Source organism: Triticum urartu, chromosome 5, assembly GCF_003073215.2.
Source record: "Triticum urartu cultivar G1812 chromosome 5, Tu2.1, whole genome shotgun sequence".
Classification (NCBI taxonomy): Eukaryota; Viridiplantae; Streptophyta; class Magnoliopsida; order Poales; family Poaceae; genus Triticum; species Triticum urartu.
Window position 1 is genome coordinate 457,778,585 of NC_053026.1, and position 24,314 is coordinate 457,802,898.

A 24,314-nucleotide genomic window follows, 5' to 3' on the forward strand; every position below is an offset into this window, starting at 1 on the left:
TTTGAGAACATCAAAAGTATGAAACAATTGCTTGTCTTGTCATCGGGGTTGTGCATGATTTAAATATATTATGTGGTGAAGATGGAGCATAGCCAGACTATATGATTTTGTAGGGATAACTTTCTTTGGCCATGTTATTTTGAAGAGACATAATTGCTTAGTTAGTATGCTTGAAGTATTATTACTTTTATGTCAATATTAAACTTTTGTCTTGAATCTTATGGATCTGAATATTCTTGCCACAATAAAGAGAACTACATGGATAAATATGTTAGGTAGCATTCCACATCAAAAATTATGTTTTTATCATTTACCTACTCGAGGACGAGCAGGAATTAAGCTTGGGGATGCTGATACGTATCCAACGTATCTATAATTTTTGATTGTTCCATGCTATTATATTATCAACTTTGGATGTTTATGGGCTTTATTAAACACTTTTATATTATTTTGGGACTAACCTATTAACCTAGAGCCCAGTGCCAGTTTCTATTTTTTCCTTGTTTTAGAGTATCACAGAAAAGGAAAATCAAATGGAGTCCAATTGACCTGAAACTTCACGAAACTTATTTTTGGAAGGAAAGCAACCCGGGAGACTTGGAGTCCATGTAAGGGAAGCAACGAGGAAGCCACGAGGCAGGGGGGCGCCCACCCCCTGGGTGCGCCCTCCACCCTCGTGGGCCCCTCGTGGCTCCCCTGACGCACCTCTTCCTCCTATATATCTCCATATACCCTAAAACGATCAGGGAGCACAATAGATCGGGAGTTCCGCCGCCAGAAGCCTCCGTAGCCACCGAAAGCCAATCTAGACCCGTTTCGGCACACTGCCGGAGGGGGAATCCCTCTCCGATGGCCATCTTCATCATCCCGGTTCTCTCCATGACGAGGAGGGAGTAGTTCTCCCTCGGGGCTGAGGGTATGTACAAGTAGCTATGTGTTTGATCTCTCTCTCTCTCTCGTGTTCTTGAGGTGGTACGATCTTGATGTATCGCGAGCTTTGCTATTATAGTTGGATCTTATGTTTCTTCTCCCCCTCTGCTCTCTTGTAATGGATTGAGTTTCCCCTTCGAAGTTATCTTATCGGATTGAGTCTTTAAAGATTTGAGAACACTTGATGTATGTCTTGCCGTGCGTATCTGTGGTGACAATGGGATATCACGTGATTCACATGATGTATGTTTTAGTGATCAACTTGCGGGTTCCGCCCATGAACCTATGCATAGGGGTTGGCACACGTTTTCGTCGTGATTCTCTGGTAGAAACTTTGGGGCACTCTTTGAGGTTCTATGTGTTGGTTGAATAGATGAATCTGAGATTGTGTGATGCATATCGTATAATCATACCCACGGATACTTGACGTGACATTGGAGTATCTAGGTGAAATTAGGGTTTTGGTTGATTTGTTTCTTAAGGTGTTATTCTAGTACGAACTCTAGGGATGTTTGTGACACTTATAGGAATAGCCCAACTGATTGATTGGAAAGAATAACTTTGAGGTGGTTTCGTACCCTACCATAATCTCTTCGTTCGTTTTCCACTATTAGTGACTTTGGAGTGACTCTTTGTTGCATGTTGAGGGATAGTTATATGATCCAATTATGTTATTATTGTTGACAGGACTTGCACTAGTGAAAGTATGAACCCTAGGCCTTGTTTCAACGCATTGCAATACCGTTTACGCTCACTTTTATCATTAGTTACCTTGCTGCTTTTATATTTTCAGATTACAAAAACCTTTATCTACCATCCATATACCACTTGTATCACCATCTCTTCGCCGAACTAGTGCACCTATACAATTTACCATTGTATTGGGAGTGTTGGGGACACAAGAGACTCTTTGTTATTTGGTTGCAGGGTTGCTTGAGAGAGACCATCTTCATCCTACGCTTCCTACGGATTGATAAACCTTAGGTCATCCACTTGAGGGAAATTTTCTACTGTCCTACAAACCTCTGCACTTGGAGGCCCAACAACATCCACAAGAAGAAGGTTGTCTAGTAGACATCAGCGAGCTAGGGCGTAGATTGGTGGGAGGAAAAGACTTCGCGTGCACCCCAGTTTTTGAACCTTAAGGGTTTGCTGGAGCCCCACATCCGACAGAGATGATGGACTCCAGCGACGAGGGAGAAGACGAGGAGGACGAGGAAGGCGAAGAAGATGCGCCAGAGGTCGGAGCGGACGGCTAGCCCCAAGTTGATCATGCCTCGAACAACGAGTCGCGCTCGGGTGCGCCGACTACTGCTGGAGGCGACCAAGCGGAGACTGACCAGCCGTCCACTCCACCAACCGGCCCCACCGACTCCGCCAGCCAGCCGGACCCCTTTGCAGCTCCCTAGGCCACCGACTTATCTTTATTTTCCCTGTTTTATCAGTCTCGACAAACTTTGTTAAATTTGCACAATTCCACCTGCGAGGTGTATTTGAAACTCTGTTGAATGCTGGCCAAGGGACTTTTGACATGTAAATATGCTTTCACAGAAGTTGTGCTTTTACCGAGTTTTGACTTTTCTTGCTTTCTGCTCCTTGGCCTTTTTCCTTTGCCGCCCTCCCTTGGCTGCCGTCTTGCCAACCGAACAGCCGCTCTGCGGACTGTGGCTTGTTCAAGTACTTAGCTGCTTTCGGGAGGGCAAATACTTAGCCGACTAGAGCGTTAGCAAGTTAAGTAGAGGCCGGGTGGCCGGCTGTTTCAGCAGCCGGTCGATGAGGCAGGAAGCCGGCCTGAACTATGTGCATGCTTGGGGTCCTTAGCCATTTTTAATGTGGACACCCTTTCCTGCCTGTAACTCCTTCCCACCGGACAGTCGCTTTGCGAGCTGCGGCTTCTAGCAGGAGAAGGCTTAGGTGCCAACACACTACTTGTCCGACTGCAGGAAGCTCCACATAGTACAAGGCGGCGAGCCCCCGGGCCGACTGGTCGAACTCGGTGCCAGGCGGAATAATGAAATAACACATTCATAGGCATAATACTTATCATATATAGAAAAAAGGATAGCCCCCGAGCTCTTCTCTGGGGACCCGGAGTCTTCGCACTTAATACAAAAGATAGCATGGTACATACTGCATCAACTGTAAAATCTTCGAAGAAGGTTTGCATTCCATGGCCGCTCTGTCTCTTTGCCGGAGTCGTCTCTCTTGCGTGCTCTGGGCTTCTGAGCATCGATCGGGTAGTAGGAGTCGTTGCCCAAAACATTGCTAATGATGAACGGGCCTTCCCAAGGTGCCTAGAGCTTGTGATGGCCGGTTGCTCGCTGGATCATCCGGAGCACAAGGTCTCCCTCCTGGAAAGATCTTGGCTTGACCCTCCGGTTGTAGTAGCGGCTCAGACTCTGCTAGTAGATGGCGGACCGGCTGAGTGCTAACAGCCGGCCCTCCTCTAGCAGATCAACACCGTCTTCTCGCGCTTCTTTTGCTTCCGCCTCAGTGTACATGGTGATGCGAGGTGAGTCGAACTCAATGTCCGTCGGGATGGCAGCTTCAGCACCGTAGATGAGGAAGAAAGGCGTGAATCCGGTTGACTTGTTTGGAGTTGTGCGCAGGCTCCAGAGGACGGCCGGTAGGTCATCAATCTAGTAGCCGGCTGACCGCTCCAGAGGCTCGACCAGTCGGGGCTTGATGCCGGAAAGGATGAGGCCGTTTGCTCGCTCAACTTGGTCGTTTGACTGTGGATGGGCAACAGACGCTAGGTCTAGTCAGATGCCCTGCGTCGCATAGAAATGGGCCGAGGCTCCTTTGGCAAAATTTGTGCCATTTATCTGTGATGATGTTGTGTGGTACTCCGTACCGAGTGGTGATATATGCAATGAAAGTCACGACAGTCGGACCATTCAACTTCTTGATTGGCTTTGCTTCTATCCACTTGGTGAATTTGTCCACGGCGACAAGCAGATGGGTCATGCCGCCGCATGCTGTCTTGAATGGTCCCACCATATCCAAGCCCCAGACGGTAAAAGGCATGCTAAGGGAATGGTCTTGAGTGCAGAAGCCGGTAGATGTTGCTGCGAGCTAAACTTCTGACACCCCTTGCAATACTTGACTAGATCCTTGGCATCCTCCAAGGCAGTCGGCCAGAAGAAACCGTGGCGGAAAGCTTTGGCCACGAGTGATCTGGAAGCCGCGTGGTGGCCGCACTCACCTTGGTGGATATCTTTGAGGATTGCTTGGCCTTTCTCAGGCTCCACGCAGCGCTAGTACACACCAGTGACACTGCGCCTCCCAAGTTCTCTGTTGACAATGGTGTATACTGCTGCCCGACGTTGCACTTGTCGGGCTGAGATCTCATCAATCGGCAGCTCTTTGTTCACCAGAAAGTTGAGGATGGGCTGCGCCCATGAACGTGCTGCTATTTCTTCGACTGCCAGAACTGCAACTTGCACGAGGGCGGTTGGGCTGGGAGGCGGCGGTTGGAGTCGGCTGCCGCTTGCTATGTTGATGAAGTCCTCGGGCTGACTGCCGCAGCCCTCGGGCCGACTGCCGCAGCCCTCGGGCCGGGTGCGACTCCTGTAGTCCCCGAGCCTCTTGGTGAAGTCCCCGGGCCGACTGTTGCAGTCCCCGGGCCGGGTTGTGAAGTTTCCGGGCCGGGTGCGACTGTCACAGTACCCGTGCCGACTGCCGAGGTCCGCGAGCCGGTTGCCGTAGCCCTAGAGTCGGATCCGTCGGCCTCGGGAGGAGCCGGCACAAAGATGGACTCAGATTTCAGAGAAGGCTTGATCGACGGCTTGAGGAGGCGCTGAAGGGACACACCAGCTGGTATTGCTTACCGGGTGGATCCGATTCGTGCCAAGGCATCTGCTTGCTCATTGTCGGCTCTTGGCACATGAAGGAACTCGCACCCCTTGAAGTATCCACTGAGTTGCTGGACGAAAAAACGGTATCTTGCCATATTTGCATCCTTGCATCCTTGGCGTCTCAGTCACCAGAAGACTGCTGGACCACCAAGTCGGAGTCGCCGTAGCATAGGATCCGGCGGATGCCGATTTCCTTGGCCAACCGGAGGCCGTGTATTAATGCTTCATACTCGGCCACATTGTTGGAGGCGGCAAAGTGGATTTGCAACGTGTACTTGAGCTTGTCGCCTTTGGGAGAGGTGAGGACGATGCCGGCTCCCAAACCAGTGCGCATCTTCGAACCATCAAAATGCATCCACCAATGGGTGGAGTCCGGCGCTGGCAGCAGGTACTGGGTCTCGTCCCAGTCGACGAGGAAGTCGGCCAGTTCTTGGGACTTGATGGCGGTGCGAGGCTGGTAGTAGATGGTGTAGGGAGCCAAATCTATGGCCCATTTGGCCACTCATCCCGAAGCATCTCGCCTTCCAATGATCTCGGCAAGGGGAGCAGTGCAGACAACAGTGATTGGGTGCTTCTGAAAGTATGGCTTCAGCTTCTTGGCGGCGAAATGCACGCCGTAGCACATCTTCTGATAGTGGGGGTAGTTCTTCTTGGAGGCGGACAACACTTCACTCAGGTAATACACCGGCCTCTGGACTGGTAATGCCTTGCCGTCTTCCTTGCGCTCCACAACTATGACTGTGCTGACCACCCGGCTGGTGGCGGCGATATAAAGGTACATGGGCTCTTTAGCAGTCGGAGCCGCCAGGACAGGCGGCGTGGTCAACATCTTTTTCAGCTGGAGAAAAGCTTCATCTTCCTCGTCGTTCCACTCGAAATGAGTGGTCTTCTTCATGAGCTGGTACAAGGAAAGAGCCTTCTCGCCCAGCCGACTGATGAACCGGCTGATGGACGCCAAGCAGCCGATGAACTTCTGGATGTCTCGCAGTCGGGTGGGCTTCTCCATCCTCTTGATGGCTTTGATCTTCACAAGGTTGCACTCAATGCTGCGTTCTGAGACCAAGAAGCCAAGGAGCTGGCCGGCTGGTACTCCGAACACGCACTTTTCCGGGTTGAGCTTGATTTGAAATCGGCGCAGATTTTCAAAGGTTTCCTTGAGATCTTCGAGGAGTGTGTTGCGCTTCTCCGTCTTCACCACGATATCGTCTACGTAGACGTGGGCATTTCTGCCGAGTTTCTTGAGGAGGCACTTCTGCATGCAGCGCTGAAAAGTGGCACCGGCATTTCTCAGGTCGAATGTCATAGTCAGGTAGCAGAAGGCTCCAAATGGTGTGATGAATGCGGTCTTCAGATGGTCTTCCGGGTTCAAATTGATCTGGTGATATCCTGAGTAGGTATCCAAAAAACTCAACACCTCACATCCGGCTGTGGAGTCTATCACTTGGTCTATCCGTCGCAGAGCAAACGGATCCTTTGGGCAGGCCTTGTTGAGGCTGGTGTAGTCAATGCACATGCGCCATTTTTTATTCTTCTTCAGTACAAGGACTGGGTTGGCAAGCCATTCTGGGAAGAAAACTTCCATGATGAAGTCGGCTGCCAACAGACGGGCGATCTCTTCTCCAACGATTCTTCTCTTCTCCTCCGACAGTCGGCGGAGGGGTTGCTTGACTGGCTTGGCGTCTTCTCTGACATGTAGCTTGTGCTTGGCAAAATCCGTCGGGACACACGGCATGTCTTTGGGAGACCATGCAAAGATGTCCCGATTCTCACAGAGGAAATCGATGAGCTCGCTTTCCTATTTGTTGTCAAGGTTTGCGCCTATGACAGCGTACCTCTCCGGGTGCTCTGGGTCCAAGGTTATCTTCTTTGTCTCCTTGGTTGGCTTGAAGGGTCCTTCAGCTTCCGCCTCCTTGGGATCGTGAGACATGTTCGGCTGCTTGCCGGCCATGGCCACAACCCGGTTAAGGAGCCGCTTCTCGGCAGCGATCACAAGGGACTCGGCCAGCCGGCTGCTGGCGTCCGCACAGTCGGACGACTTCTGATAATCTCCGGAGATGGTAATGACTCCCCTTGCACTCGGCATCTTCATTTTGAGGTAGGCATAATGTGGCACCGCCATGAACTTGGCTAAAGCAGGTCGGCCAAGCAGTGCATGGTACGGGCTTTCTAGGTCGACCACCTCAAACCAGATGGGCTCTCGGCGGAAATGGTCTTTTTCCCCAAAGAGGACATCTATCTGGATCTTGCCGATTGGTGAGTGAGAAAGGCCAGGAACTATGCCGTGGAAGACAGTCCGGCTGGGCAGGAGATGCTTGGGTTTGATCTTCAACTTCTCCATGGTATCACAGTACAGGATGTTGATGTTGCTACCACCATCTATCAGGATTCAAGAGAAATGAGCAGCTCGCCTCTCCGTGGCAAAAGGTTGCCTCCAACACCAAAGCTTAAGAGCCCGGAGAAGGCATTACTTCCGGGTGATCAGCCCGGTTCCAACTGATTGGCCTCTCTGACCAGTGCATGAACTCTGGGGCTTCAATGGCTACGGCATTCACCTCACGAGACTGTCGGTGCCGGTTGTGCCTGTCATTGGACACACTAGTGAAAACAACATACGCTCCATGTTCTTCAGGGAATCGATCTTGAACGGCGTCGACTGATGGGCGGGCCGCCGGCTGCTAAGGAGGCGGAGGCGGCTGACCAGCAGGCGGCAGTGGTTGCAGCCCTTTGCCCTTGGAGATTCGTGTGAGCCAATGACATTTCCGGGTGGTGTGGTTGGACGGCTTCGCGCCGCTGTGGAATTTGTAGGGAGCATCAAGAGTCTTCTCATAGGAGAAGGCGGGCAACCAGTTGGGCTTGCCGCCCTTCTGGCGCTTGGGAAGAGGCTGCCCCTCCGACTGCCGGTCTTTGACTGCTGCCACCTGCCGGCTGGTGGAAACCCGCATTGGGGCTTTTTTCTTGTTGTCGCTTTGCTGCTGGCGCCGACTGGTATCACCAGTCGGGGTCCAAGGAGCCTGAGGAGCCACCTTGCCAGATGCATCAACTTGAATTTCCGTCTTCATGGAGGAGTCGGCCGTGGCGTATTTTGTCTGCTATGATCAGCAACTCGTCGAGGGTCGTCGGCTCGTCGCAGAGGAGCCGGTGTTTGAGCAAAGTGCCTTCTCTACACCCGGCCGTGAAGTACTCGATGGCCTGCACCTCGTGCACAACCTCGCAAGAGTTGCGCAGCTCGGCCCAACGCGTGAGGTAGTCGCGAGTCGATTTGTTGGGGCCTTGGACGCACAAGGAGAGCTGGCGAGGCTTGGGCGGCCGCTTGTACGTGCTGGTGAAGTTGCGGAAGAAAGCCTTAGTGAAATCTACCCATCTGTTGATGCTACGGGGCTTCAGGTTGTTCAACCATGTCCGGGCGATGCCCTGGAGCATGAGTGGAACATACTTCACAGCAACACACTTGTTGCCGTTTGCAATGCTAACGGCTGTGGAGTAGTCGACCAGCCAATCTTCCGGCTTCACGGAGCCAGAATACTTGGGCGTATCTCTTGGGAGCGTGAACCCTTTGGGGAAGGGCTCATCTCTGATGCGGGGGCCGAAGCAAGACGGGCCCGGTGCGTCTTATTCTTCTAGCGCCAGGGATCGGTTGAGATGATCGATCCGGTGGCCGGCATCATTCTCTCTGATTCCTTCTCGGGGGCCAAGCCGGCCTCCAAGACTCGGATGATCGACAGGCGGCGGAGACACGCGTTTTTCTTTGCGTTGGAGAGGCCGGTAGCCGCCTGGTCATTCCACCGCACGAGGGCAGCCGTCTTGGTCGCTGCTACCTCTTGAGCACTGCATTGGATTTCCCTGAAGAGGATAGGATGATGCAGCCAAGTAGCGTAAGTATTTCCCTCAGTTTTTTAGAACCAAGGTATCAATCCAGTAGGAGGCTACGCGCGAGTCCCTCGTACCTACACAAAAACAATAGCTCAACGCAACCAACGCGCTTAGGGGTTGTCAATCCCTTCACGGTTACTTACGAAAGTGAGAGATGATAGAGATGATAAATAATATTTTTGGTATTTTTGGTCTAGAGATGCAAAGTGAAAAGTAAAAAAGCAAAGTAAAATCAAAGCAATAATAAAGTGATGGAGATTGATATGATGAGAAAGAGACCCGGGGGCCATAGGTTTCACTAGTGGCTTCTCTCAAGAGCATAAGTATTCTACGGTGGGTGAACAAATTACTGTTGAGCAATTGACAGAATTGAGCATAGTTATGAGATATCTAGGTATGATCATGTATATAGGCATCACGTCCGAGACAAGTAGACCAACTCCTGCCTGCATCTACTACCATTAATCCACTCATCGACCGCTATACAGCATGCATCTAGAGTATTAAGTTAAAAACAGAGTAACGCCTTAAGCAAGATGACATGATGTAGAGGGATAGTTTCATGCAATATGATAAAAAAACCATCGTGTTATCCTCGATGGCAACAATACAATACGTGCCTTGCTGCCCCTTCTGTCACTGGGAAAGGACACCGCAAGATCGAACCCAAAGCTAAGCACTTCTCCCATGGCAAGAAAAACCAATCTAGTAGGCCAAACTAAACAGATAATTCGAAGAGACTTGCAAAGATAACCAATCATACATAAAAGAATTCAGAGAAGATTCAAATATTATTCATAGATAGACTTGATCATAAACCCACAATTCATCGCTCTCAACAAACACACCGCAAAAAGAAGATTACATCGAATAGATCTCCACAAGAGAGGGGGAGAACATTGTATTGAGATCCAAAAAGAGAGAAGAAGCCATCTAGCTATTAACTATGGACCCGTAGGTCTGAAGTAAACTACTCACACTTCATCGGAGGGGCTTGGATGATGATGTAGAAGCCCTCCATGATCAATGCCCCCTCCGGCGGAGCTCCGGAACAGGCGCCAAGATGGGATCTCGTGGATACAGAAAGTTGCGGCGGTGGAATTAGGTTTTTGGCTCCATATCTGATCGTTTGGGGTACGTGGATATATATAGGAGGAAGAAGTACGTCGATGGAGCAACAGGGGGCCCACGAGGGTGGAGGGCGCGCTTGGGGGGCAGGCGCGCCCCCTACATCGTGGCCTCCTATTAATTGGCTTGACGTAGGGTCCAAGTCTCCTGAGTTGTATTCGGTGAGAAAATCACGTTCCCGAAGGTTTCATTCCGTTTGGACTCCGTTTGATATTCCTTTTCTTCGAAACCCTAAAACAGGCAAAAAACAGCAATTCTGGGCTGGGCTCCGGTTAATAGGTTAGTCCCAAAAATAATATAAAAGTGGATAATAAAGCCCAATAATGTCCAAAAGAGTAGATAATATAGCATGGAGCAATCAAAAATTATAGATACGTTGGAGACGTATCAAGCATCCCCAAGCTTAATTCCTGCTCGTCCTCGAGCAGGTAAATGATAAAAACAGAATTTTTGATGTGGAGTGCTACTTGGCATAATTTCAATGTAAATCTTCTTAATTGTGGTATGAATATTCAGATTCAAAAAGATTCAAGACAAAAGTTCACGTTGACATAAAATAATAATACTTCAAGCATACTAACAAAGCAATTATGTCTTCTCAAAATAACATGGCCAAAGAAAGCTATCCCTACAAAATCATATAGTCTGGCTATGCTCTATCTTCACCACACAAAGTATTTAAATCATGCACAACCCCGATGACAAGCCAAGCAATTGTTTCATACTTTTGACATTTTCAAAACTTTTTCGATCTTCACGCAATACATGTGCGTGAGCCATGGATATAGCACTATATGTGGAATAGAATGGTGGTTGTGGAGAATACAAAAAGAGGGGAAGATAGTCTCACATCAACTAGGCGTATCAACGAGCTATGGAGATGCCCATCAATAGATATCAATGTGAGTGAGTAGGGATTGCCATGCAACGGATGCACAAGAGCTATAAGTATATGAAAGCTCAACAAAAGAAACTAAGTGGGTGTGCATCCAACTCGCTTGCTCACGAAGACCTAGGGCATTTTGAGGAAGCCCATCATTGGAATATACAAGCCAAGTTCTATAATAAAAAAATTCCCACTAGTATATGAAAGTGACAGAATGAGAGACTCTCTATCATGAAGATCATGGTGCTACTTTGAAGCACAAGTGTGGTAAAAGGATAGTAACATTGTCCCTTCTCTCTTTTTCTCTCATTTTTTTGGGCCTTCTCTTTTTTATGGCCTCTTTTTCTTTTTTTTATTTTTCGTCTGGAGTCTCATCCCGACTTGTGGGGGAATCATAGTCTCCATCATCCTTTCCTCACTTGGGAAAATGCTCTAAAAATGATGATCATCACACTTTTTATTTTTTTACAACTCAACAATTACAACTCAATACTTAGAACAAAATATGACTCTATATGAATGCCTCCGGCGGTGTACCGGGATATGCAATGAATCAGGAGTGACATGTATGAAAGAATTATGGATGGTGGCTTTGCCACAAATACGATGTCAACTACATGATCATGCTAGCAATATGACAATGATGGAGCGTGTCATAATGAACGGAACGGTGGAAAGTTGCATGGCAATATATCTCGGAATGGCTATGGAAATGCCATGATAGGTAGGTATGGTGGCTGTTTTGAGGAAGGTATTTGGTGGGTGTATGGTACCGGCGAAAAGTGCGCGGTATTAAAGAGGCTAGCAATGGTGGAAGGAAGGAAAGTGCATATAATCCATGGACTCAACATTAGTCATAAAGAACTCATATACTTATTGCAAAAATCTACAAGTTATCAAAGCAAAGTATTACGCGCATGCCCCTAGGGGGATAGATTGGTAGGAAAAGACCATCGCTCGTCCCCGACCGCCACTCATAAGGAAGACAATCAATAAATAAATCATGCTCCGAATTCATCACATAACGGTTCACTATACGTGCATGCTACGGGAATCACAAACTTTAACACAAGCATTTCTCAAATTCACAACTACTCAACTAGCATGACTCTAATATCACCATCCTCATATCTCAAAACAATTATCAAGCATCAATTTTTTTCTTAGTATTCAACGCACTCAAAAGAAAGTTTTACAAATCTTGAATACCAAGCATATTATTATTAAGCAAATTACCATGCTATTAAGACTCTCAAAATAATCTAATTGAAGAATGAGAGATCAATAGTTTCTATAAAACAAATCCACCACCGTGCTCTAAAAGATATAAGTGAAGCACTAGAGCAAAATTATATAACTCAAAAGATATAAGTGAAGCACATAGAGTATTATATCAAATTCCAAATTATGTATGGCTCTCTCAAAAGGTGTATACAGCAAGGATGATTGTGGTAGACTAATAAGTAAAGACTCAAATCATAAAAAACGCTCCAAGCATAACACATATCATGTGGTGAATAAAAATATAGCTCCAAGTAAAGTTACCGATAGAAGTAGACGAAAGAGGGGATGCCTTCAAGGGCATCCCCAAGCTTTGGCTTTTAGGTGTCCTTAGATTATCTTGGGGGTGCCATGGGAATCCCCAAGCTTAGGCTCTTCCCACTCCTTGTTCCATAATCCATCAAAGCTTTACCCAAAACTTGAAAACTTCACAACACAAAACTTAAAGTAGAAAATCTCGTGAGCTCCGTTATCGAAAGAAAACAAAAGACCACTTCAAGGTACTGTAATGAACTCATTATTTATTTATATGGGTGTTATACTTACTGTATTCCAACTTCTCTATGGTTCATAAACTATTTTACTAGCCAAAGATTCATCAAAATAAGCAAACAACACACGAAAAACAGAATCTTTCAAAAACAGAACAGTCTGTAGTAATCTGTAGCTAGCGCAAGATATGGAACCCCAAAAATTCTAAAATAAATTTCTGGACGTGAGGAATTTATCTATTAATCATCTGAAAAAAGAATTAACTAAATAGCACTCTCCAAATAAAAATGACAGCAGTTCTCGTGAGCGCTAAAGTTTCTGTTTTTTACAGCAAGTTCAACAAGACTTTCCCCAAGCCTCCCCAACGGTTCTACTTGGTACAAACACTAATTAAACACAAAAAACACAACCGAAACAGAGGCTAAATAAATTATTTATTTAATAACAGCAAGGATAAATATTGGGTTGTCTCCCAACAAGCGCTTCTCTTTAAGGCCTTATAGCTAGGCATAATATTTCAATGATGCTCACATGAAAGACAAGAATTGAAGCACAAAGAGAGCATCATAAAACACGTTACAAACACATCTAAATCTAACATACTTCCTATGCATAGGAATCTTATAGGCAAACAAATTATCAAGGCAAGAAAAAACTAGCATATGCGAGGAAGCGGAAAGAAACAATGGCAATCTCAACATAACGAGAGGTAATTTAGTCACATGAAAATTTCTACCACCATATTTTCCTCTCTCGTAATAATTATATGTAGGATCATAAGAAAATTCAACAAAATAGCTATCACATAAAATATTTTCAACATGATCCACATGCATGCAAAGTTGACACTCTTCCAAAATAGTGGGATTAACATTAACTAAAGTCATGACCTTTCCAGACCCACTTTTATCAAAAATTTCATAAGATTGAACATTCTCCAAATATGTGGGATCTAAAGTTGACACTCTTCCAAACCCACTTTCAATAATATTGCAAACACTATTATCAATCTCATATTCATCATGGGGCTTAAATAAATTTTCAATATCATAATAAGAATCATCCCAATCATGATCATTGCAACAAGTAGAGGACATAGCAAAACTAGCATCCCCAAGCTTAGGGTTTTGGATATTATTAGCACAATTGACATCAAGAGAGTTTATAGTAAAATCATTTCAATCATGCTTTTTATTCAAAGATCTATCATGAATCGCTTCATAAAGTAATTCATCACAGATTCACGAATTTCAAGCAAAACCTCATAAAGATAATCTAGTGCACAAAACTCACTAGCAATTGGTTCATCATAATTGGATCTCTTAAAAAGATTAGCAAGTGGATGAGGATCCATAGATCTTAGGTTCTCTGTTTAGTAATAAATAAACAACTATTCCAACCATACGAGCAAACAAGAAACGGGCAAAAAAAGGCAAATAGAGAAAGAGAGGGAGGATAGAGAGAGAGGGCGAATAAAATGGCAAGGGTGAAGTGGGGGAGAGGAAAACGAGAGGCAAATGGCAAATAATGTAATGCGGGAGATAGGGATTGTGATGGGTACTTGGTATGTTGACTTTTGCGCAGACTCCCCGGCAACGGCGCCAGAAATTCTTCTTGCTACCTCTTGAGCACTGCGTTGGATTTCCCCGAAGAGGAGAGGATGATGCAGCCAAGTAGCGTAAGTATTTCCCTCGGTTTTTGAGAACCAAGGTATCAATCCAGTAGGAGGCTACGCGCGATTCCCTCGTACCTACACAAAAACAATAGCTCAACGCAACCAACACGCTTAGGGGTTGTCAATCCCTTCACGGTTACTTACGAAAGTGAGAGATGATAGAGATGATAAATAATATTTTTGGTATTTTTGGTATAGAGATGCAAAGTGAAAAGTAAAATGCAAAGTAAAAGCAAAGCAATAATAAAGTGATGGAGATTGATATGATGAGAAAGAGACCCGGGGGCCATAGGTTTCACTAGTAGCTTCTCTCAAGAGCATAAGTATTCTACGGTGGGTGAACAAATTACTGTTGAGCAATTGACGGAATTGAGCATAGTTATGAGAATATCTAGGTATGATCATGTATATAGGCATCACGTCCGAGACAAGTAGACCGACTCCTGCCTGCATCTACTACTATTACTCCACTCATCGACCGCTATCCAGCATGCATCTAGAGTATTAAGTTAAAAACAGAGTAACGCCTTAAGAAAGATGACATGATGTAGAGGGATAGTTTCATGCAATATGATAAAAACCCCATCTTGTTATCCTCGATGGCAACAATACAATACGTGCCTTGTTGCCCCTTCTGTCACTGGGAAAGGACACCGCAAGATCGAATCCAAAGCTAAGCACTTCTCCATGGCAAGAAAAACCAATCTAGTAGGCCAAACTAAACTGATAATTCGAAGAGACTTGCAAAGATAACCAATCATACATAAAAGAATTTAGAGAAGATTCAAATATTATTCATAGATAGACTTGATCATAAACCCACAATTCATCGGTCTCAACAAACACACCGCAAAAAGAAGATTACATCGAATAGATCTCCACAAGAGAGGGGGAGAACATTGTATTGAGATCCAAAAAGAGAGAAGAAGCCATCTAGCTACTAACTATGGACCCGTAGGTCTGAAGTAAACTACTCACACTTCATCAGAGGGGCTTGGATGATGATGTAGAAGCCCTCCGTGATCGATGCCCCCTCCGGCGGAGCTCCGGAACAGGCTCCAAGATGGGATCTCGTGGATACAGAAAGTTGCCGGTGGAATTAGGTTTTTGGCTCCGTATCTGATCGTTTGGGGGTACGTGGATATATATAGGAGGAAGAAATACGTCGGTGGAGCAACAGGGGGCCCATGAGGGTGGAGGGCGCGCCTGGGGGGGGGCAGGCGTGCCCCCTACCTCGTGGCCTCCTGTTAATTGGCTTGATGTAGGGTCCAAGTCTCCTGAGTTGTATTCGGTGACAAAATCACGTTCCCGAAGGTTTCATTCCGTTTGGACTTCGTTTGATATTCCTTTTCTTCGAACCCTAAAACAGGCAAAAAAACAGCAATTCTGTGCTGGGCCTCCAGTTAATAGGTCCCAAAAATAATATAAAAGTGGATAATAAAGCCCAATAATGTCCAAAACAGTAGATAATATAGCATGGAGCAATCAAAAATTATAGATACGTTGGAGACGTATCAGTCGCGCTCGATGGTGATGTGCGTCCGGCTGCGGCTGGCAGCCGGCTCCTTGTCTCGTCATCCGCGGTTGCCATCAGTCAGTGTCCGGGACGTCGCACCATGCTCCTGACGGGGAGGCAGGTCGTCGTTCCGCCTGTTGAGGTCTCCGACGCGGCAGCCGGCTTCTTGCTGCTCGGCAGCCGCATCGATGAGTTGCTGGACGCGCTCCGTCATGTGGCGATGCTCGTCGCCCTCCAGGTTGTCCAGCTCATCTGCTGCCGCCTGGGCGGCTCGTATGTTCTCCATGAGCGTGGCGTAGACGGGGCGATCGGCCCCGAACATGCTGCCAATAGCCGCACCGTGTTGTCGGGCCGTACCGAGGCGGCTGGGCCCATCAGGAGCCAGCGTGCCGCCAACGGCGCAGTCCATCTCCACTGATAAGCCTCCGAAAGGCGTCTCATGCTGGCTAGCTTCTTGGCACTCTCGACAAGCTGGACGCGGCGGGCTTCCAGCGTCTCGGCGTCGGCGTCTTCTGCGATGGATGCAGACAGGTCTTGCAGCATTGCTTGGAGCGGGTCTCGGGCACCGTCATCGGAAACTCCATCGTGGCTGATGACGAGCACCTCTGTGACGGTGTTGCCGCCGCTGTCGGCGTGGGGGGGAGGATCATCAACGATCACCACATTGGTAAGGAATGCGTCGAGCGATGCCGTGTCGGAGTCGACGAGCATCGGGTCGGTGGAGCCAACCGACTCCAAGTCGACGGCCGGCTCGTTGGCGACGTGGAGCTGGTCGAGGAAGCTGACAAGACGGCTCTCGGGGCCGTCGTTGCCTGTGTCAGATGTAGACTCATCGGAGAGGCGGATCTCACCAACAAGGTTGACGAGGCAGCTTGCCTTGTAGGCGACCTCCGCGCCAAGCAACGCGTCGGCGCAAACGCCATCCGGCGTGCCTGGCTGGCTGCGCTCAGCAGGGAGGAAGAGGGTTCCCGTCTAGAACAGATCTCCGGACGACGTGCACCTAGCCCCACGTGTGGGCGCCAAATGTCGGGGCTTTGGTGCGACATATGCCAAAGGATGGCTAACCATGTTGGGGGCTAGTAGGACGTCGCCGGTGCCAGGAAACGGGATGAGGCAAAGACATGCACGCCGGCAAATCTTACCCAGGTCCGGGGCTCTCCTAGGAGATAACACCCCTAGTCCTGCTCTGCGGGGTCTTCGCATGATCATTAAGGCACTAGCGATTACAATGGTGCTCCTTGAGCTGTATCCTGGAGGTAGAAGAAAGCAGGGCTAGCTCTTCCCTCTGTCTATGTGGGTGTCTAGGTCTAACAGATTGGGAACCCTTTGCATGGGTGCCCTAGGGGGTTTATATAGGCCTACCCCCAGGGGTACAATGGTAATCTGGCCGGGTGTAGGACCCGACTGTCAGTGTCTCCTGTCGCCAGCTCCTCCGCCGGCCGCTGGGGCCCGCCGCCTGATGGGCCCTGCTGGCTGGTCTGGTACGGAGCCGACAGGCCGCCTCCGCCGCTTGTGGGTATGGTCGGCTGCTTGTTACTGTAGCCGTAACGTTAATGACGCATGCTTGGTCGGGGGGGGCTGGCTACCGTCCCGCCGTCTGGTGGGAGGTCACTGTAGCCACATCGTTTCTCATCTGATTAATGGCGTGTGGACTCTGAGGGAAGAGTGGGCCGCCTGCTAGAGGCGGGCCTTCCTCGGGTCTGACTGGTCAGGTGTTGCCGCCCTCTGGGCTCTCGCTGCCTGGTAGGGCCTGCCGCCTGCAGGCCGTACCGACAGGTCGTCGTGGGAACAGGGTTCCACCTGACAGGGGTGACGTCAAGGGCGGGATGGCAACAGTACTGCACCGTGCGGAGATCTCGGCCGGTACGGGACACTGTGGCTGTGCCCTGCCCTGGATATGGGGGTGATGGGCTACACTGTAGCCACATCCTGTCTTGTCTTCTTTATGGGGGTGCAGACTTTAAGGGCGTCGTGGGCCGCCTGCCAGGAGCCGGCCTCTCGGGAAGCCGCCTACTAGGAGTCGGCTCGTCTTGGAAGCCGCCTTCCGGTGCTTGGCGTCCTCTGCCAGCCGGCCGCTTGAGCCAGCCGGCTATCAGAAGGCGGCGCTTCGTCCTTGACGCTTGAGGGGTGCAGCCGGCCTGATGTCTTGAAATGCTCAGGGACTCGGGTTAGGCTACCCGTAGCCCATTACTCCGACACTGAGTCTATCCGCGCCTGCGCCGGCCTGCATATACCCTTTTCCGCGAACTACAAAAGATTTATGTGGATCGGGATTTTACAGGGTCTGCTAGAGATGCTCTTAGTGGGTACAACCACGCTCACCCTCGTGGCCTCCTAAACATCTAATTTGTTAGGTAGGGCCCTCACTAGAACCATATATAACTATATGGCCTCCAAGCATGCCGGCAGCTGATGGATTGATTTGTTAACCTAGCTGAGTCCACTTAGCTAGTCCTCGTTGCATCTGTTTACTGACGTCGAGTCCACCATGGACCCGGCATACCAAGTACCGGAAGTCAAGAACGCGCTAGTATAGCCGCCAGCCAGCAGGCAGCAGATGGACCGTATCTATCAGCTTTCAGCCGGCGATACGTCGTCTTCGTCACAACCTACTACGAAGCCACCTTCAAGCTTGCTCGTCGGCACGCTTGGCTAATTAACAACTCCTCCGAGTAAGTACGCTACTGGTATATATATTAATACAGGGTGCCTGACGGCGACGGTGACACTGGCGTGGATTCAGATGGCACGTACAAAGATGTACAGTGCATGGCCTAATTAGTCAGGACAACTGTACTTGAGACAGAGTACAGTTGGATCAAAAGAGGCAACAGTACCTCTGACTTTCTCGGAGAGCCGTTGGATCAAAGGACAGTCACCCACCTTTCAAAAGAAAAAAAGAGACAATCATCCAGATCGGACCTGTGGCGTAGGCTCTGTTCACGCCGTACTGTTCAGATCATTGTCCGAGGGTCCTGTTCATATCACTGTTCAGGTGCTGTTTCAGTGGCACTCTTGCATCAGATCTGGGCATTTCGTTCTCGATCCAACGGCCAAGATGACGGGCAAAGTCAAGGGCAGTGTTTTGTCTGCCTTCGCTTTAGCAAGTCAGAGAATCTTCACCGCCGGTTTCACGCAACCTGACCGATCTTAGTCTTCCATGATCAACAATTATGCGCGCGTGAATGACCCGTAGTCTGGGCATGACCGCCGCCCGCCTCACTGAGGCAGCTCTTCGTACCTCGGTCGGCGGTCCTTCGATCTACTTCAACACATGTGTTACTTCCTATGTAAATTAATATAAGACGTTTTAGATCATGCAAATATATTGGTCCTTCAGTCTCTTCATGATCACAAGAAACTCTTCTGCTCTCGGACATCGTCGACTGCTGCAGGAAAGCCAGGTTGGTGCAGGATTCAGTTGCGCGTCCTTGCCGGCTTCCACATCGCTTCCGTCTGACTTGGTGATCAGTGAGTCAACTGTGGTGACAGGGCATCATCACTTTTATGGTCTAACTCTTGTAAGCTGTAATGCCACTGTATGGAGTGTCCCAAGAACAACAATGTTCGGACTTCTACCACTGAGGATATGGTTGTGGGAAGAACATAATACTAGCGCCGTGCGTCCGAATGAAATGGATGCCCTCGATGCCCGTATGATATCGGTTGTGATGTCTCAATGAAATGGATGCATGATAGTACAACCTGTATCAAAATGTAAGATGTTTTTATACGTCTCCTATTTTTTTCGCGAATACATAATGCTTGCGTATCATTTCATTGATAGAAGGAATAGAATGAGCATAAAGGATACAACACATGACACGAACGCAGACAGACGTGAACATGGTGTCTGGAGCAGAGAGACAAGGGATGCTCAGCCCGAATAGAAGATACATCACAACTAAACCCGTCAAGCCCGAACCACCACCGGCAGCGCCGAACCAACAAGAATTCCAACATCATCCGAGCCAACACCGGGGACACCGCGAGCAAGCAAGATAACACCTTCGAGAAGGAATACGACGCCGAGACGCCATCGCTATCCGGTCCGGAGGAACCAGACCTAAGGTTTCCCCTGAGCTCGAAGAGGGGCAAAGCTAAAGGCCTTGGCAGCGCCTCCAAAAAGGAAACAACACCCGCGGGCGCCGTCACTGCCAGCACCGACAAGCCGAGCAGGGATCTCTCCCTGGCCAGAAGCTGAGCAATCCCATAGCCGCCGAGTTTGGAATCGAAGATGAGGAAGCCAACGTTGGTCGGAACAACCATTCGGGACGGGGTTGGCGGGGCTGCACTTGCCGTTGGAGGATGGCACCACCTCAGAACCCACGGGCGTTGGATCTGGCAAAAGGAGGAGGCTTTGAGGCGTATATGATGGGTTAAGCCACGAAGCGAACCACGCGGGGGTAGGACGACGGCGTCCAGCAACGCCGGCAAGCTAGGACTGGAGAGACGCATATCCGAACTGCCGTGGCCTTAGCCGTCGAGATGTCGACGAGCCAGGTGAGCTGGAATGGACGCAGCTACATGGTCACCGAGGCCGGAGATGCCCGGCAGAGACGCCGACAACCAAGGACACCGGGGAGACGCGGGCCTAGGCTGTCGGGACCAGAGCATCGCCAGCAAATGCCTGCCGTGAGGAGCCCCGTGTCTGGCACAACCACAGACACATCCCCGCATCCCCCAAGAGCAGTCACCGTGGCCCAAGGGGGAGGAGGGGCCGCCGGGGACGAGGAGGGCCGCCTGCACTGAAGACAGGCCGCAAACGCCCCCGCAACCGGCCGTAGGTCCCACACCACACCCATGGCCAGAAGCGGCACCAGCAGAGGCTGGCTCGCGCCGCCGCGAGGGGTGGGGATGGCTGCAGGGGAGCGTCCATGGCAACGACCAGGAGCTCCGGGACCTCCGCTGGCCGGCAAGCACGTGCAGCAGCTGGTGGAGAGCGCGTCGGGTGGGGTCTCGGGGCCGCGGGCGAAGGGGGAGGCGCGCGAGGGAGAGAGGTGGCGCCCGTGGCGGCTGAGGATGGTCGGGGGGCTGCTGGCCGGATCCGCGCAGAAGGTTGTCATGGAGGACCGGATCTAGCGCCGCTGGACCAGCAGGGGCAGCCACGGCGTGGGTGGGGGCGTGGTGCGGGGCGGAGGAGTGGGGGCGAGCTCGGGGGCGTGAGGAGGCAGATCCGCCCCGCCGCCGCCTTCCTAGGGCCCGGCGCGGCTTCGTCGGCCGGCCCTTCGGCGGCGGCGATGCGGGGGAGGGCGGCAGAGAGGCCTGCTAGTGGTGGCGGCGAGGGCTCCCCCGTGTCGCCAGAGGAGGGCGACCATATGTCTCCTGTTTTGATATCAAAATGTAAGACTTATCTGAACTCAGTATCAAACACAAATGAAATTCCAGACAGCGAAACTGGTGATTTATGCACTCGATTCCTAGGGTCTTGCCACACACAGAGTTGAATATAAGAGGTCTGCCAGGACACGACACCTAGGTGTTAACTTTTATAGGCATTACAGGTAATCATAATTAAGCTAAGAGCATAAAGTAAACAGTGCCCGTTGCCAGATTTTAAACAGGACCCAAGAGAGGATATGAGCCGTCTGATCGGAGATCAACGTTGAATATGACATCACCCTGTCACGAAGCTGTATGGTGCAGTGTAGACGGTTGGATAGGAGATCGACGGAGGAGGCCAAACATAACCTGACGAAACGGCACGCGACATAACTGAAGTTTTCGACACTTGCAGGGACAAGATTCAGAGATCTCGACACAGCATCATCGCAGTTATTCGTTTACAAAGGCGCATGGGGAATAGGCTACCTACCCAACAGATCTATGGGTCTCCACTCGCATCACTAGTCACATCGTGAGATCACCTTGAAGATTGATAGCTTTGTCATTACAACATAACGTCATCAGAAATTCAGCAACGTCACACGCAGAATGGCATATCATTCCTCGGAGGCATGAAAAAACCGGAAGATATCAGGTAGGCGGCAAGCGTGTCCCTCTCCCTCGCCATCCTGCAGAATTCCCGTCTTCCGGTAGTATTCGATGCTATCCAGGAGCGTCTCCTCCAATTCCCTTGGCTTCCAGCCCAGATTCCTCAGCTTTGCAGACGAGATTGGGGTGATAGGAAAGTTATGATCCAGCTCAGACTTGCTGCAAAAATCAAATAGAGCTGTTCAAACCATGTAAACAAGCACGGCCGTTCAGGAAAAAAATGTACCATTTTGATAAGAGAAGTTACCCACCAGTTTACATAATTGTAGTCAGGGTACGTCTTCTTCAGCAACTCCAGCATGGCTTTTGTGGTAATGTAATTTGGTGCGCTGATATATCTCCCGGATGATTCTGGTTTCTCATATACTAGAAGCAACACATCGGCCACATCACGGACATCGACTATGTGCAACAGCATGTCCTTCATCGCATTAGGACCTCCTGCATTGAATTAACAGAATTTCAGCAGCCAACAAAAAAGTAGCTTTTCGACGACATACTGTAAGAATTTTTCATGTTGGAATTCATTCAAAATTCTATTGGAATGAGTCACTCAAAGGGAATTTTCATAGGAGTGACCATTTTAACAAGCTAATTATTTCGTTTCAAAGGACTACATTTTTTTTGCGGGTGATCGAAGAACTACATTTGAAACAAGAATAAACTGTCTACAAGAATTGAATCCTTCAAAATTGTTCGAGCCCATCCAAAGATGTTACTGAATTTTGCCCATCCAAAACTGTCTACAAGAATTGAATCTTGGCAAGTAGTTACTGAATTTTGCCTACCCAAAGACATGGCATATTCGACCAATAAAAGATGCTCCTGCAACTTAGCAAGAGGAAAAGGAAATAACGAGATGACCTTTTATAACATAGACGAGAAGTTCGCTGCTGGTACTGACAACGGGTTGCAGTTGTGGGCCTAAAACAACACAAGGGCATACTGTGACAACATTTAGCCCATTCTTTTCTGCATATTCCCAGGCTGTTTCTTCAGCAACAGTTTTAGCAAGACAGTACCAGAGCTGCAAACAGAAATTGTAAAGGGTCAAACTTAGTCCTCAGACGCTGCAATGATTTGTAGTTTATGAGTAATTATCAACTTACGCTGAAGAAATCAACATGTCACGGATCAGCAACGAAAATTGAAATACCAAAATATTATTATGTAAAGATACCATATAATATACTCATGTGTAATAGGCTACTTATATCATAATGTAAGTTGTGATTGGTTCTTAACTTTAAACATTATTACTAACCTCATTATCCACGCATATTTTTCTGTCGGACCAGCAACTCTCATCTTTGGGTTTACCCTGAGGCCAGTTGGGGTTAAAATGAACAGAAGAAGTGGATGACACCACCACAACTTTCTGAACCTTCATAGATGAACACACTTCAAGAATATTTACGGTGCCCTTCACAGCAGGCACCATCACTTCTGACTGCACAGTTAAATTTAGCACAAAATTAGAAACAGTCATAAGGATTGTACAGTTCCAATAACACCAAGTTGTAATCGTCTCAGCAGCAGTAAGTCCTAGGAGTCTATTACTCTAGAAAATGAGCACACTTCTTAGAAGAATCACGAATAAATACATAAGTGAAGGTACAGATGATAAATTAATCTCTGCATCGACAGTTAAAAAGACGAATACAAAGCCCAAATTCAGTTGAACAATTCCCTAATGCTGCACCGTGAATTGGTAATGATAATATGATGTCGACAAATGTGTACTAGCCTCAGGGTCGAGGATCTTATCCGCAGGGACGGGGGAGGCGACGTGGAAGACGCCCTCGCACCCCTCCACGGCGGCGGCCAGAGCGGCGCTGTCCAGCACGTCGGCCTTGAACAGCCGCAGGTTCTCCGCCGCCCCGTCTAGCTGCATCAGATGCGCGTTCTTGGAATCACCTGAACCAAACATTCGGACGTCAACCGGCGAAGTGTGAGCAGGACGGAGAATAGAGGCGAGGACGCCGGAGAATCAGATCGGACGCGGCGTGCCTACATGGGTCGCGGACGGTGGCGTGGACGGCGTAGCCCCGGGAGAGGAGCAGCTTGACGAGCCACGAGGCGATGTACCCGCCGCCGCCGGTCACGCACACGCGCCGCGGTGGTGCCATCCTCCTCGTCCTTCTCCTACGGGATGGCTTGCTGCCGCGTCGTCGGCTCTTTATGTCCCCGTCGCAGCTTTGCCGACTTGACACTTTGTCGAGCCACTAGCCGGCCGGTGGACTCCACGGCGCAAATCGACGTCAAAAAATTATGCCGAGACCTAACAAAGACCACTCGCGACCAGGGTAGAGACGAGCAACGAGCAGATCGGGTGCCGTCCGCATTGGAATCATCGCACCGCGCGCTTTCGTCGCCGGCTGATTGGTGCCAAAATGCCTCGGGTGCTTTCTGGTTGTTACCAGTCATGCACTACGCACGTCCTCGTGCACGCAAATTGTGTTGACATGTTGTTCTATTGTTGTTCTACTAGTATGGATTGAAAAGAACATCTTCTACTCCCTCCATCTCAATATAAGAGCGTTTTTGACACGGCAGATGAAGAGAGTATTTTATACATTTGTTTTGAAAGGAGGCAAAAGACTTGCCTCATTCATTAATTAAGAGGGGGAAAAGGAGTTTAAGGTTTGTGTTACAACACCCACCGTGTTACAACACCACTACAAA

At 49.1% G+C, this 24,314-nt stretch overlaps 2 protein-coding genes across 2 annotated transcripts; both read right to left on the minus strand.

Moving 5' to 3' along the window:
- Positions 1–19,343: 19,343 nt before the first annotated feature.
- Positions 19,344–20,594, minus strand: LOC125509807 (the record flags this gene model as incomplete). Its single annotated transcript, XM_048674833.1, is given in 1 exon segment — positions 19,344–20,594. A coding segment is annotated over 1 exon segment (483 nt), but the record flags the coding sequence as incomplete, so codon positions are not given.
- A 738-nt stretch (positions 20,595–21,332) lies between these two features.
- On the minus strand, positions 21,333–23,865 carry LOC125509806 (phenylacetaldehyde reductase-like). Its single transcript, XM_048674832.1, has 6 exons — positions 23,644–23,865; positions 23,377–23,546; positions 22,894–23,079; positions 22,494–22,656; positions 21,881–22,070; positions 21,333–21,788 (listed from the first exon to the last, which is right to left on the minus strand). Exons 1-6 carry the CDS (start codon positions 23,756–23,758, stop codon positions 21,578–21,580), a joined length of 1,035 nt encoding a protein of 344 aa, XP_048530789.1. The 5' UTR covers positions 23,759–23,865; the 3' UTR covers positions 21,333–21,577.
- Positions 23,866–24,314: the final 449 nt, after the last annotated feature.

What these genes read in the sequence shown, in the direction of transcription:
- LOC125509806 (XM_048674832.1), bottom strand. Translation starts at nt 23,758, where the DNA reads ATGGCACCACCGCGGCGCGTGTGCGTGACCGGCGGCGGCGGGTACATC. An exon ending in TCTCGTCTATGTTATAAAAG is followed by an intron (nt 22,071 to 22,493) that starts GTCATCTCGTTA and finishes AATTCAATGCAG; the next exon opens with GAGGTCCTAATGCGATGAAG. An exon ending in GACTACAATTATGTAAACTG is followed by an intron (nt 21,789 to 21,880) that starts GTGGGTAACTTC and finishes TGATTTTTGCAG; the next exon opens with CAAGTCTGAGCTGGATCATA.